This window comes from Tinamus guttatus, unplaced genomic scaffold, assembly GCF_059628265.1.
Source record: "Tinamus guttatus ecotype Peru unplaced genomic scaffold, ASM5962826v1 Tinamus_guttatus_pri_ptg000473l, whole genome shotgun sequence".
NCBI classification, from domain to species: Eukaryota; Metazoa; Chordata; class Aves; order Tinamiformes; family Tinamidae; genus Tinamus; species Tinamus guttatus.
In genome coordinates this window covers 2,241,800-2,257,638 of record NW_028289007.1, presented here as the reverse complement: position 1 = coordinate 2,257,638, position 15,839 = coordinate 2,241,800, and the positions used below count along the sequence as shown (strand labels likewise).

Below are 15,839 nucleotides of genomic sequence, written 5' to 3'. Positions count from 1 at the left end.
ATGACCAATTATGTGTATTTTAGCGATTCAGGTGTAAAAATTGGTGTTTCTCAGTTTAAAGTCTTAACACTCTTGATCAGTCTACTTTTTATAAATATTTTTATATATGTGAATATATGCACACACTATATATATATTTATATACAAACACAGCTACTTAACATGGGAATTCTTTCTTTTGTTTGTAGGAGATAACATATATGCATTTTGTGTGTCTTTAGAAGAATCTGAAATTCACTTTTCCTTTATATTATTTTTTTTCCTACAGGTGCAAATTCCTGGACTTGAGAACTTACAAGTATTTGTCCCAAGTAATATTGCAGGGGAAAAATCTGTCATTTTACAGCTCCTAAATGCAGCTGCAGGAAAGGATTGCTCAAAGGATTCCGATGAGGTTGCCTATGAGGCCTATTTACTGATGACCAAACACAGTGACAAAGACCACGAACTGGAGGACAGTTGGAGCGCGTGGGAGGGCCAGCCAGTCAAAGTAGTGCCCCAGGTAGAAACTGCTGATACGCTGCGAAGCATGCAGGTGGGTTTTTCCCTTTTTGTGTGATCTCCACGCTTCCTGTGAATGCTTGTCCTTCCAGATTAACCACAGTAATGAAACTGAGGTATCTTTCCTTTTAAAGGTAATTCAAAGTTGAATACAAGCATAGTGGTAATTCTTGGTTGTGTTAGTACATCCATGGCATTTTAGCATTCCTTAAAAGGATTGTTCTTGTAATGCGCATTTTTCAGGATTTCTGTAACAAAGAGATATCAGAAATGTTAGCTTGATGCTCAGCATCAGAAGCATAGGGGAGACTTAAAAGCTTTACATTTTAATAAGGAGCCAGAACAAACGACTGTTAAGTACTTTATGCTCGTCGAGGACAAAACTAGTCTCCAGTCTGTCTGGATGATTGTGACATTTAAAGTTCAATTTTAGGGGAAGCTCCTGCATGTTCAGCAGCTCCGCAGAAAGAAATCTTTCCCGTCACACTTTCCTTATCCCAAGCCAACCCAGATTCCCTGCCAGTTGTTCGGCTACACTGCAGTAACTGAGCCAGCTGCTGCTCTCTGCCCCTCATACTCTTATGCTCTCATACTCTTATGTTAAGCGAAGTGAATCTTTCCTTTGGTATGCCCTGTAGTTTCTTGGGTCCCTACCATAAATGGGCTCTGTTTTCCACGAGCAGAGTTACTTTCTAAGTCACTGTGCCCGGCCTCTAACGTTCTGCGACGGCTCTCATGATTTCAGGCAGTCACAGAACTCACTTCTGTGCAGGTCACTGTGTGGGTGAGGTGCAAGCACGTTGCTTCATCTTTGCCTATCGGCCCAGCAGAGCAGCAGATAACTAGCCCTTGATTAGACTGTTAGAATTTGATTGGGCTTTTATCAAAGTTATCATTTCCTTCAGAAAGTGAAAATGGCAAAAGACAGAATTTGGTTTGAAAAATGGCATTCCATCTGGGTTCTATTAATGTACATGGAACATGCCGTATGGGTATGTGTAATGTTGTTTAAATGTCTTTTTAAAATCATGTTTAAATTAAAATTTAAGGAAGTAAACAGTTCCTCAGGAAAACTGTGTGTGCTTCTTGTGCTTCATCTCCAAGAAAGAACTTTTAATTAATAATGTATTTTATGACAAACTAAAAAATTTGTTTTTAATTTTCAAATCATTTTTAAAATAGAAGTATATCATCAAATTAAAAACATAATGTGCAAATATCGTTATGAGGTGATACTGAAAATGTGGATGAAGTGGCCCTTCTTTGCAGTAACTTGTTACATCTGCATTTTTTGCAGTTTGAAATTGATGGAGCTTGGTATCTGAATCATAGTGCCACAGCAAAGGCAACACCATCTGTTACTCTCTATTTTTATAGAGCTCTGCAATATGAGAGTTACGGTGTTCAAAACACTTTTGCATTTTAAAAATTTTCAAAATTTGAAAAAACACTGTGTAGTAAAATCTATGTTTTCCCTGTTCAGCAATAACATTTTGCCCTTGAATGTATTATGTTACCGGGGTAGAACCTGCTTATTTATGACACTTGTTACCTGCACCTACTTTGAGACAATGTAGCTTTTGCTCTCAGATATTACCTGTGTGTGTGTGTAACTAATTTTTTTACCAAGCTTCAAAAAGATGATCATCTTTCAGGGAATGGGTAACATTATATTTCCCTTGAAAACCTGCTAGGTGACATTTACTTTAATAACTGTTCATCTTTTGGGCAAAAGTCTGTCAAGCTTATTTGCCAGTTCGAGGTTTTCTATGTGATTAAATGTTCTCATGAATATTGGAGATTTAGAATTTAGAACGTCCAAGATTTTAGAATTCAAGAAGTAACCAGTTGGGATTTGCTGACAGGGCCCAAGTCTTTTTGTTGAGAGTTTTCTTGATAAGAACTAGTGGTATCTCCTCTTCCTAGGTTGATAACCTCCTCCTCGTAGTCATTCAGTCTGCTCATCTGGTGAGTCAGAGAAAAGCTTTCCAACAGTCTATTGAAGGGCTCATATCTTTGCACCACGAACAGACTTCCAGCCAACCCGTTATTGCCAAAGCTCTGCAACAGCTAAAGGTAATCAGTCTTCCAGGTGGTTTCAGTCAGTGCCCGCTTATAAGTAAAATCATGATTGCAGTGCTAATGAAGTGTTCTGCAATTGCAATTTATGCCACCTCTGTGGACTGTAGTTCTAGTACAGCTTTCATTCTCTTTTTTGCAAGTGATCTGTGAATATATTTTTGAGCAATATTGGTTATAATCACATTTGTTCTGGCTAAGTGGAAAACAAGTCCATAGCACAGTAGAAATGTTAATACAAACAGAAGAACTGTGTCTTTGTATCAAAGGAGTATGGATTTGAAAGAGTTTGATTTCATAAAAAGAGATTCAGTCAAAATCCACGGTTGAAAAGGAAAGAAAATTCCCTCCTTGTCCCTCTTTCCCCTCCCAAATTTGGGGAGAACGAAAATGGGTAGGTTTGTGATGTGAAAATTCGTTTGTTGCTATAATTCAAGCAAGCTGAATTATAGTGCTTGAGATAGTTATAAGACTTGTTTAGAACTTGGTGCAAGTGCCAGATAAGTGTTTTTCCAAGACTGAACTAATTGTAATGATATTAAAGCACCTTTCCACGTGGAATGATACAGTTGTCATATTCATGGTTGCCTTACCTCCTCAACCGTAGAATGTTAATAGTAATAACGTGATCCCCCGTCCCTTTGTGTGCTTGCTCAGAGTGATGCATTACAGCTATGCAATAAGATCAGCAGTGCCATCGACAGAGTTGATCGCATGTTCACATCCGAGTTTGAGGCTGAAGTTGATGAATCTGAATCTGCCACTTTGCAGCAATACTACCGGGAAGCCATGATTCAGGGCTATAATTTTGGGTTTGAGGTAAGGAAACAGAGTTAACAATGAAATGATCTATTTTTCCACAACTTTGATGTGATAAAGCTGATAAAGTTCTCATCTTTGTATTGGGGCAAATAAGCTATAATTGTAGGGAAAATGAAGAGTTTTGTAAGAACATTATCAAAATACTTGTTGCTACAGGAGTCTCATATTGAAAATTATTGGAGAACATCTATTGAATTTAGCAAATTCTTGAATATGCTTGGCATTGCTAATTACAGTCTGAATTTAAGCACAGTCTCGTAGGCTCTGCTACTGGGCAGCATTTTAGGTGAAATCATAGATGTTCTTTGATATTGAGTGTCATCCATGCAACTTGTTTTCTCACTTTTTTTTTTCCAGCCTAGAGTAGCAAAATACTTGTTAAACTTTGAAAGAAAGGTTCAAATTAAGTATACAGTTCTTCTGTGCTGTGAATGTAGCTTTCGAATGCCTTCCTAGAGTGATAACCAGGAAATATTTTGTTTAGGCAATGTTTTAATCATCAGTGTACATACATACCCCACTTCTCACCCCTCAATCAAGTGCAATTAACTAAAACTAAACACTACTTGGAGGTCCAATCTGTTGTTACAGAGCTGAGCATTTATGTAGGTTGTTTCTTAAAAGCTATGTATGCTGTTAAACACTGGTATACGCTCATATACACACAAAAATGCAATATCATGTCCTTTTAGATGATTTTTAAATGATTATGTTAACTGCTTGCATAAAATTGTTTAAAAATAGTATGCGACTGTAATGCATTCTAGTCTTTTATTGCCTTGCAAATACTCCAGTGGATGTTGCAAATCATATTTTTGATTTTATTATTAATACATAAAGGGTAATTTTTAATTCCCTACAGTACCATAAGGAAGTTGTTCGCCTGATGTCTGGAGAATTCAGGCAGAAAATTGGAGATAAGTATATCAGCTTTGCCAGAAAGTGGATGAATTACGTGCTAACAAAATGTGAGAGTGGCCGAGGCACTCGACCCAGGTAACAGCTAACTTGTTAATGTCACAGGAGTTTATATTACTTCTAAATACCACCCCAGTTTAAACGTTTTCACATTAAAACAATGCTTACTTGTTTTGAACAAATTCATTTGAGTTATTGAGGCTTCTGAGTGCGGAGTTTTGGAGGTGGCTTGGATAGTGAATGCATAAAACTAAATGCAAAACTAAACCCTGACTGCTGGGTAAGCAGAAGCAAAAGATTTTGTCCAGCATCTTGCCTCCAACACATTAGCTGACAGCAAATGAGAGGAAAAAGGGCAGATCATTGGACCCAAACAATTCAAAAATACTGTTTGATCAGGTGCCAATAAATATTGCTGAATAAGCAACAGTCATTCTTTGGGTATTTTACAGAGCAATGTTTACACAGACGTTGACATAGTTTCATGTCAGATGCAGATGTGCAGGTATAATTGTTTGGTCTTTCTGTACACATCCTTTCTATTGGTGCCTCCTGAAAGTGTGATCCATAGGTGAGGAAAAGTATTTCTGCTCTGGAGCAAATTCTTCTATTGTATGATTATGTATAAATAATATATCTCTGCGATTGCACAGAATGCAGGGTGGCATCAGGACAACTTTGTTTTGAGCCAGGATGTCTTTGAGGATGGTTTTTGTTGTAGTGTGAAGTACTTTCTTCTGCTTGCAAATGGCTCCTTTTCCAGCTTTAACTCAAAGAACTTTTTTTCCCCATCCATAATGGAATTGCAGAGTATATGGAGGGGTTTGAGCGTCAAGACTTTCTTCTTTGACTGGGATGAAACTGTAACTAAATTTGTAGGTACAACTACAGCCTAAGCCCCCAAATGCAAGCTTGCTCAGTCTGTTGACACTGCTCTTGTGCCTAGTGGTCTCTTAGTTTATTCACATAGAGTCAGTGTTACGAAACTTCCCTGCTGGGTCCTTAATGGTTTTACTGGACCAGTCTAGGTTCTAAAACCATTGATGCCTAGTAATTGTAGTGATCAGATCCTCATGAAATTGTAATTTATCTTTTGATCTTATTTCAAAAGAGGGGATGCTGGCTTGGCTTGTTGCTCTGTCATATTGATTGAAATGATATTCCTACAGGCAGCACCTACCTCAGACTTAGGCAGATTAAGATATGTAGCATGGTCTGTTCAGTTTCTTTGGGAGTGTCCTGGCTAAAATCAGGCTTTATCTGAATGTGAATGGAAATATAAAATAAGTTAAATTTATGATTACTTTTTATATATTAATCCATTTTCTTAAAGATCTTTTTTCATATTTTCTAGAGAAAACTAAATAGCCGTCATTTACTGTTGTTGCATATTATTGAAAATCTGATAATGGTTTTAGCCAGAGAACAATTCTTTTTCTCTCTTTTGTTGTTCTTTGAGATAGGTGGGCAACTCAAGGTTTTGATTTTCTTCAAGCCATTGAGCCAGCGTTTATTTCAGCTCTCCCAGAAGATGACTTCTTGGTAAGGAATAAGTTATTCTGAACTGAAGGTGTCATTAAAATGCAATGTTAGACTTTGCAGTTTTGATGTTTTCTTTCCTTAGTTATCTCTTTCCTTCTCGTGTCACCACAGATATTTAAGGAAACATGATATGATTTTAAAGAGCTGTGAACAGAAACTTGTTTCAAGGATAATTTGTGCAAAATGTTTAATTTTGCTATCTCAGGACGCACAACAGAATTGATATTTAATGACAGTAAATTGCTACGGCATTACTTCTGAACTGAAAGCACAGTTAAAGATGCACTACGAAATAACACATTAATATTGCTTAATACTAAAACTATACAGTTTAGTCTTTTCACTACTTATATTTCCATCAAGAGCACTCAAGTAAGTTATCTTTTTATCCCATTTATGTGTTGCTGTGAAAGGGTTGTTGATCTAAACATTTTACTTTCAGAAGTAGCCTCTCAGCTTGTACTTACTTACTTACTTTGGCAAAGTTCCTGAAGCAGCTCGTATTTCAAAGAGTAATACAGATGTCCTGTAGGGATATGATCTTTTTGAAGGTCTCTTGAGTGTTGAGGGGGAAACTTCCAAGGAGAAAAAGAAGGTGAAAAAAAACTTGTGTGGCCTTTGGAGTTATAAACTGGAGCTTCTAGAGAGGGTCCAGCGGAGAGCCACGAAGATGATTAAGAGACTGGAGCATTTGTCATATGAGGAAAGACTAAGCGAGCTGGGCCTGTTTAGTCTGGAGAAGAGAAGAAAGAGAGGAGATTTGATCAACATGTTCAAGTACCTGAGGGGTGATTGCAGGGAGGATGGGGCCAGGCTCTTCTCCATGGTGGCCGGTGACAGGGCAAGGGGTAATGGGTGCAAGCTGAAACACAGGAAGTTCCATCTCCATGTGAGGAAGAACTTCTTTCCTGTGAGGGTGACAGAGCCCTGGAACAGGCTGCCCAGAGAGGCTGTGGAGTCTCCTTCTCTGGAGATCCTCAAACCCGCCTGGATGCCACCCTGTGCTCCGTGCTCTGGGTGTCCCTGCTGGAGCAAGGGGGTTGGACTAGGTGATCTCTAGAGATCCCTTCCAATCTCAACCATTCTGGGATTCTGTGAACTTTGTCCTTCGATTGGATTGATACCTTTTTATGACCTTGAGGGCACACTAGCAAGCAATGGTACACGAGTCTGAGATTCTTTCCATAATAACAGTTACCAGAGATGCCATGACACTTCTTCCAGTGGTGCATGTTCATGACAGAGGCTTCACATGTAACAAGCAGAAGAATTCAGAGCCAGGGTTATTTAAGCTTGAATAAAGCAAGACCTAGCACAAATCCGACAGAAAGAGGAGGAGCCAAAGCCATAACTGAATTTCTGAACTTCTCCTTTCTTAGGCTGGGCTGCAGTTTTGGAGAGCATCATTTGAAGCCACAATGATGATTTAATTTGACACGTATAATACACGTTGTAGTATTTGCCCTAGAAAAGCCAGTGATCATCCCAGTCTTCTATTTAACCAATGCCTGATGTCATGGAAAGACGTCAGTCTAGATGTGAAGTGCTAAAGCATCCAGCGTGTCCTGTGATTAGCTATTTCAGTCACAGACTAAACCACTGTTTTAAATACTGCTTTTCACTTAGTCTAGCTTCACATTCTCATTCTTTAAGGTGTTGAACTTCTGGGAGAAGTTTGAGCTGGGTTGAATGGTGGGTGTATAAAAGTGGCCTTCATAGCCTCTGACCTAAGAACATAAAAACTTTAATTTGTTACTGTGAGCATACATTTTATCTCTCATGTTTCAATGAGTAAATTGAATGAGAGCAAGATTTAATAAATTGTCCATGTCCCAGTGTAAAAAGTACACCTAGTAATCCAGTTTTGATTGCTTTAGGCCTGCTTCAATGACTTAACTATTAGACATCCTTTCCTGTAAGCTTTAGTAAATTCTTGGATAAGTAGGAAAAACTCTTTTCTTTTAAGATACAATGCTCTATATTGTTATTTTACAGATTTTTGACATGTGAAACAGGTCATTATACTCTCACCTGTTTACTTTGAGGGCAGGCAGAAAGGTGGCTACAGCTTTTTGATTGTTGCCAGTAAGCATGATTTTTAATTTTATTGAGAATGGATTTATTTTCTTTAGCTTTCACTAACGTCATGGTATTAAGTGTTTTTTATAATATGTTATTGTTCAATTTTAAGGTTTTTATATTGTATAATTGCTCAGAGCTCTTGGATACTTGGGCAAGTCTTTAGTTTAAAAAAAAAAAAAAAAAAAAAAAAAAAAAAAAACACCAAAAGCAAAATCAGACATAAATTCCAAAGCTCGCTATAGATTGCAGGGGACTGTTTTTGAATGATCACATTTTTAAGCAGTATTATTTTATTATTGTGCCCTCTTTCGTATGTTGATGAGCTGTTTTGAGGCATGAAGTATCACAGCTATTCTTGTTTGTCTTTTCTAGAGTTTACAAGCTCTAATGAATGAATGCATTGGCCATGTTATTGGAAAACCTCATAGTCCTGTTACAGGTTTGTACCTTGGTAAGGCAGAAGTTACTGATATTTCTTCTGGAGCTTTGCAGCTATTGTTGCAGATTTTTGGTTGTAAAGTCATTTAAAACACTAAAAAGAGCAATAAAGATATTTTTCAAGCTTTTCATGATTGTTGATATGAAGCCTCTGTGAAAGTATAAATAGGTGGTGGTTTTACCTGAGAAATTTGAAAGTGTTAGATACGCTTTTTTCTCTCAAATCCCTGTGGAGTCTCACAGGTCTTCTGAGAAAGGATTGTGTTTTTAAAGATGGGTAAAGAAGTGTTTTTAACTTTAAGACGACAGTCAGTGCTTCTCCCAGCATTTCCTTGTGGCACTCCAGATGGTCACAGTGCTGACAGGTTTTACATAATAATTAAGATACAGAGGAATTGGACCCAATGGCTTGGAGCTGGCTTGGAGCTGTGGGAAATTGTTCTCTAATACCATATAGTTTGTCTTACTGTGAAATATCTTGGGCACTAGGGTGAAATGAACATATTTAGTTGTTTATCTTGAGAAAAGGATGTTTCCTCAGCTGTGCTTCCTCTTTCTCAGCACTGACTGCTTTAAAATTCAAAGTGCCATATTTTCCTCCTGATTTTTTTTCCCTCTTGACATGCCCTTTCAGTGTAGGCTTGATGGTAAAAGAAATGAAGGGAAGGTAATTTGACTTGACCAAGAATATTTATGGAATTTTTTCTATCTTTTTCAGTTTTAGTATAATTTTGACAAGACTCTTATAGCTGTGAAGCCTTCCCTGATGAAACGCAGGCCAGTCCTATTACAAGGAAAACTGTCTAAAGTAAATTTCAGTCAAACTCTGTATCATGATATAAAAGCTGTACATTCACTTTTGGCTCTGCTGTTCAGAGGAAGGCTCTTTTTAGATAAATCACTAGTTCAATAATCTGCAAATACAGAAGCTCTTACAAATGCCATTACAAAGGCAGCTGATCACACCAGCTAAATTGCTCGTTAGTTTTTGGCTCAGGCACAGGTGGGGATGGCATGGACAGATGGCACAGATTTGAACAGCAGGCTGAAACTATATAATATGCTTGAAATAAGCCTAAGTAAAAACTGCCTCCTGACTGCAGGTAGTGCTGATACCTCCTCCTGATGTCAGAATCTGTTAATAAATAAATAATCAAAATAAAATTTCCTAGTGCCATTTGCATACCCTGTTGATAGATTTTAAACTATGGGGTCTTTTCTCGTTTTCCCAAAGCTGAGGATCTAGCTGCATGTAAGTACTTGGCTAGGCTCAGGGTCCAGCTATGTGTGTGGGGGGCTTTTTTGTTTGTTTGTTTTGGTTTGGGTTTTTTGGGTGGAAGGGAACGGGGCAGTTCTTTGTTTTGTTTTTTATCTTTCCTTTGAGCAGCAGCTCATGTCCAGGTGAGTAGATTAGACCCTGCCATCTGTTAGCACAGATGCAGCAGATGGGGAGCTGTAACAGGACCAGCAGCTGGCCCTGGCATCTCCTGCTTTCCCAGGTACTGCAAGCATGGTGCAAACCCAGCTCGCTTCCAGAAGTGCAGCTTATGGCCCCTCCCTCTGTGGGCAACCAGCTGCCTTGGGTCCTGGCTGCCACCGTCTCGTTCAGACTGATTAAGGAGGTGCTGAGGAAAGGGGATGGCCCTGCTGACTGCTTCTGTGTGCAGTGCGTGAGCTTGGCATAAAGAGAATGGTGACTTACCTGGGTACCCCCCTGTGCCCTTGCTTTGAGGCAGACAAGTCGCCCATGGCCTATCGGAGGAGCATGAGGACGGGTAGAAAAGCCTTACGAGTTATTTTCCAGCTTATCGTGCTTCCCGTTGTTGTCTGGGGAGACTAACTTGGATGCAGGGGGAACATAATAGTGTTTATATGTTAAGTCTTAAATGGTTCATTAATATTAATTTTCCCTATGATAACAAATTGTCCTTTATCTGTGAATTTGAAATAATGAGTGTGCAGTTTTATTGAAGTAAATATACATATTATTGCAAGTTTTTCATTCTCTTGACAATTTTATTTATTATAAATGAATGAGTTACATGATGTAATAGTACAGATGATAATGTGTTTTTTAAAGTGGGAATAATTAGGAACTTTTTTGATGAATAAGAAATTATGTGTCTATTTATTGTTAACTCTGGAAAATAGTTTGTTTTAATTTTGTTCAATCTCAAACTTGTATTTTGAAATGGTCCTAAACATTTTTTTCTGGCATCTGAATAAATGTGATTTATTTTTATTTTTATTTTTATTTTTTTAAGCTATTCATCGAAACAGTCCCCGTCCTGTAAAGGTACCTCGATGCCATAGTGATCCTCCAAATCCTCATCTTATCATCCCCACTCCTGAAGGTTTCAGGTATTTATAGAGTTAGTCCAGAATTATCAACCATGGTTTTAACTTCTTTCAGCAATCCTGAAGACAAAGCAGTAGGACGCTGCTTCCCTTTGTAGGCAAATCAGCTGGTGGAGGGGATGGCGTGTTGGTGATCTAGTGATTCTTATAGAGTCCTTTCAAGGATAAAACAGTTTCTTTCCATCACAAATCTTCTTTACTTACTTTTGTATTTTTTTTTATTGGTGCATGCTTTCCAACTTTGAAATCATTCCTCTTCCCTTTGTTTTTGCTGAAAACATTGTTGCAATATAACAAACTTTAATTCGGTGAAAATAACTGCTCCTTAACAAGCCTTTATTTCCTCCCCACTTTGAATGTCTGTGTACTTGCCCATGGTGGTGCTTTTTGTAATTTACCTTAGATAAGACATAAAAATGCAGCATTCTGAAATACACTGGCATTTCTGCATCATTAACAGTCAGCTGTGAACTAAAAAACATTAGATGGTTTGCTTCCCTTAAAAAAGAGTTGAATGAGAATTAATGTAAAAAATATATTTTTAAAATTTCAAAATCGATTTTGCTCTGCATCTGTGTAAAACACAAACGGAGCAAATGAGCTCGTTTTTCAGGAAGAGCAGCACAGGGTCAGAATATGCACTGACAATTTTGGTAGTTGCTTAATTACCCTGAAGTTTTGGGGGAGGGAGTTATTTTAAAGATTATTATTATTATTATTATTAACTCATGAACAGTTCCTGAAACTTCTGAGGCCCCCAAATTATTTCACTGGACAGTTTTGTTGTATTGGAAAAGCCGTTAAAATCAGGCCTCCCTATGCGCGTTCCACAGTCTCATTCTTACACTAAACATTCAGCTCCCTCCCCTTATTAATTAATGGCCTTACTGATGGACTGCTTGAGCCCTGCTGTTTGCTGTTGTTGTCGCCGCAGCGCGCGGAGCGTCCCCTGCGACGCGCGGAGCGTCCCCTGCAGCGCTGCTGGCAGCCGCCCCGCGCCCGCCGGCGGCGACTCGGCCCCCGCCAAACCCTCCGGCAGCGCAAACGAGACCAGGTAGCTCCGCGCCACGGCGCACAGGGCTCGTCCTGCTCCCGTCACCCATCCTGCTGCTGCCACGTGCTTGCATTCCTGCAGGTCGTTTGCAGTGTGTGTGTCCGTCCCATCGTGCATTCCGCCAGCTCCTCCGTTCCTGTCGGGCTTGGGCAAAATCTTACGTTGTGGAAGGCGGCGCTAAGACCACGCTCATTTAAAATGTCCAGACAAATTGAAACTTTAGCATGTGGTTCTGAAGTTTTGGTCAGTAGGTTACAAACTCACTCACTAAGCGTGTCCATAAAATTAACATGAATTAATACTGACAAATTACAAGTCTCACAATTTTCCTAAGTTTATTCTTTCTTCTGCACTTCTGACTCTCAAAATCCTGGGAGTTGCACAGTGCCATAATAGCTTTTGGATCTCTATTTCTACTACAGTGTACCAAAAGCTATGCAAAAGTTATACAAAAGAGGTTCCTATGAGTGAAGACATCTCATATGACTGTATCACGCTGCTGGAAAGAGGAGAGGAAAAAAAGAAAAAAGAATGAAGGGGCAGCAGGCTGGTAGTGACCAAAGTGAACTTGGGCATGACTTGATTATTGTGAATTATTTTTATTTTAATAAATAATATTCAATTGTTAGTCATCAAACTATCACATTTTATAGATAGGGTACAAAATGCACAGCACAAACATCTCTTTTGATGTTGAGGGGAGTAGATAGCAAATTTTTATTTATTTATAAAATTTTATCTATTTAATATATGAGATCCTTCCTGCTACTTTCTTATCCTTCAAGACTGTTTACTTTGTGGTGGGATGAGACTTACCCCCTATCATAGCCTGTAGACACACAAGTTGACAGTCTAGGCTCCTTGTTTGTTAAAAATGTCCTGCATTTTTTTTAATTGAACTTTTTCTTTTTTGTGTATATTGTTGTTTCTATTTTAAGCTTTCTTTTGAAGAAGACAGAATAGGCAGTAGGCTACAGTGCTGTGCACATGAAGAGTCCTTTTCAAGTTAATTACATTCTAGAGACTCTCCCTGAGAGATTCTGGCAGCTTCATACAGTGGCAGGGTACTGAATAATTAGCATCTACAAGAGCCAAACACAGAACTTGTACATTGATTATTATCCTTTTTGTTGTTCTTACGCACAATAAAAAGCAGATTTCTGCTAGAATATGTAGCCCACTTAGAGACAAGGGTTATCTTTTTCATAGGTTATTTTTCAGTGGAGGGTTAGGAGGCCATGTTTTAGTATTGGTAGGGTTTGTGGGTTGCAACTGTCACATTTTTATCTTTGGCATACGTGAATTGTTTCTGTATGTCTCTGTTACGGAAGTTTGGTCAAAATGAGAGGGTTGAATTTCTGATAGTTTCTTCTAGTTCTAAAGGATAGCTATTGGAAAAGAGAGAAACAGCAGTTCTACTCAATCGCAGCCAATGCACGTTATTTTCATGGATGCTCATCTGACAGTTGGGAGTGATTGCAATGTTTTAGTCTTGCTGCCTAGATCTGTTTTTCAAAAAAAAATATTAAGCTCTCTCCTCTCTCACGAGAACTGTAGTTTCCTGTGTATTTTTATATGCACAGCCATAGATATTTTTAGTATTTTTTTTTGATTTCCTGCATTATCTAGGAAGTATCTTAAGAATAACATCATTAAATTGGACCTGGGGGATTTTGGAGGTTGTTCTTTCGGGGGAGGCGAGGGATGAGGGACAAAGTATTACAGCAGGGGCAGCATAATGCACTTAGAGCAAACAATTAATGCAGTCAAAAAGTTCCAAACTTTACCAAGTTGCAGTCCTGGTTACAGGTTTCATTTATTCATGCTCAGGATGAAAAATGGAAATGAAAAATGGTCAAGGAAATGTTTGGTTTTTTTTCTGTTTTGCTTTTATATGCAAGAAGCACAGTGTTTAGCTGCTCCACAGAAGCAAACTTTTTACACTTTCCAAAAACTTATCAGACATTTATGATAGGATACCAACAACACAGGTCTATAAAGGTTGAATATAGCAACCTGGTAGTTCAGTCGTGCTAGACAGTACTTGGTTCAAAAATGCCTCCACAGAACTTTCCAAGTTATTCTTTAAATAAATAAATAGGCAAATAGATGTCTAATATAACTAATAGTAAAAATCCAAGCATCTTCAGTTGTTTATAGTGCACTTTTAGAATACCTTTGTAAATCTACTTTTTACCTATACCAATAATATAAAAATGTTGGCTTTCTGAGCTAGTTGAGTTATTATTGACCATTTGATATTTACCCAGGGCAGGAGCAGAAATAGTGAAAAACTTCTCTCTCACTCTATCTCTTTAACTAATAGCACACAATTGTTATGGACACAGGCAATCAAAAACGAATCGATTTTAGGCACAGACATTCAAAGTTATGATACTGAAGCTCCCTTGCACAGCTGCCACCTCTTTCTAAAGGCACCTGTTTTGCAAAGGTATTTTAGCTTTTCTTGCTCTTAAGTTTCTTGCACATTTTCTCCAGAATTTTCTCTTCCCCTGCTCAGAATAACGTCAGCCTTCTTGCTGTTAGAACTGAACATCCTGAAGAGTCCTGCTGATTTTTCACTGTTTATAATTTCCAGCTCTTCTCAGCTTTAAAGATCTAAATGGTAGTGCTAGCGAGTGCAATAGAGAAACACCATATTGCAAACGTTTATGTGGGAATGAAGCCTCTGGGGTTTGGGCTTCTCTTTCCAGGAAGTTGTGTGTGTGTGTGCACGCACGCATGTTTGTGTGTGTATTACTTTTTTAAATTGTTACTGGATAAAATACAGCCTAATCACTTATGATTGCCTGTCCAACCTGTCACAAGCTGGGTTGTGCAGCAGCTCTCTTTATTACTCTGCTTTCAAAATCAGCAATATGAATTCCGTTTTAAGTAGGTAGCAATTTCAAATAGTGAATGCTTTAAAAGCTTAGATCTCTTCATAACTAGTGATGCTGATGAAAGTAATATTACACACTATTTTTTTTCCAAATTAAGGCTTTTTGTAAGAGGCTTTCAGTTTGTCTTCCCCACCCCTGTGTTTCATGATTCATGTCTTAAGCTTCAGAGATTCTTTCTGTTTGAAACTGTAATTATATTGTCATTAATAATTATTAGTGCAATGCTAAGTTAATTAGTAAAATGATTCTTTTTAGCAGGGGTTCCAGTGTCCCTGAAAATGATCGACTGGCTTCAATTGCAGCCGAGTTGCAGTTCAGGTCCCTTAGTCGTCACTCCAGCCCAACTGAGGAGCGGGAAGGTGATTGTCTCAATAATAGATTGTTACCTGACTCTGTAGGTAATTTACGTGATTAGTGTGTTTCTCTCTGTTACCAGTCCTTACCCTTTCGAAAATTTTAGCACCTTCCATTCAAACAAGACTCTTCACTGGTAGTTTTTTAACTTTTAGGCTTATGTTTTCAGATTAAATTGTTCTACCTGCAGACATACCCGTTGCTTTCTTGCCTTCTGCATTGTTTCTGAATGTTCTGAAATGCTCCTGAAAACCTGGAGGTTTTTCTTGGTGTCTTGCTAAGTTATAGTATTCACAATGGATAACATGGCTGCTGAATTATCTATCCCATTAGGTAGTAAATTTGTTCTTCCTTGTTCTGTTAACAAGGTATGATTTGGATCCTTCAGGAAAAGAAAGTTTTCTATCCTCTTTTTTAGCTGCCACTGCAGTAATTACATTACAGATTTGTAATGCTGTTAATTGAATCCAGAAGGAAAGGACAGGATGAGTGACTTGATCTCCTGGTCACTGCTTCTCCTGCAGGTTTATCCAGTCCCCATATATGTAATATTTATTACAATAAATGCCTTGAAGCATTGATTATTAAGATAGTGTGTTCTATGCAAATTAAAAGTAGTATTACATTCTAAATGAAACATCTGAAACAGATCTTTAAAAAACAGATGTCTTAAAATATATCCTAAGGGCTTGCTGTTAAGAAGGAACACTGAAGTGCTTATTCCCTTTTTATGCATCTGTCTAGAAAACTGGAATAGCAGGAATCTTTTTCTAAAGAACTTCAGAAGC

At 38.2% G+C, this 15,839-nt stretch overlaps 1 protein-coding gene across 3 annotated transcripts in view; it reads left to right on the top strand.

Annotated features, from left to right (window-relative positions):
* The window catches only part of MAP3K4 (mitogen-activated protein kinase kinase kinase 4), a 64,765-nt gene that overhangs the window by 35,018 nt on the left and 13,908 nt on the right, over positions 1-15,839 (top strand). For 2 of the 3 annotated variants that reach the window (XM_088532987.1, XM_088532989.1), the window contains exons 10-17: positions 269-535; positions 2,428-2,577; positions 3,238-3,399; positions 4,265-4,398; positions 5,784-5,862; positions 8,317-8,395; positions 10,647-10,743; positions 14,956-15,056. In XM_088532987.1, coding sequence (XP_088389113.1) covers positions 269-535; positions 2,428-2,577; positions 3,238-3,399; positions 4,265-4,398; positions 5,784-5,862; positions 8,317-8,395; positions 10,647-10,743; positions 14,956-15,056 — 1,069 coding nt within the window. The remainder of the gene's footprint in view (positions 1-268; positions 536-2,427; positions 2,578-3,237; positions 3,400-4,264; positions 4,399-5,783; positions 5,863-8,316; positions 8,396-10,646; positions 10,744-14,955; positions 15,057-15,839) is intronic. The other variant, XM_088532988.1, reaches the window with a different exon arrangement.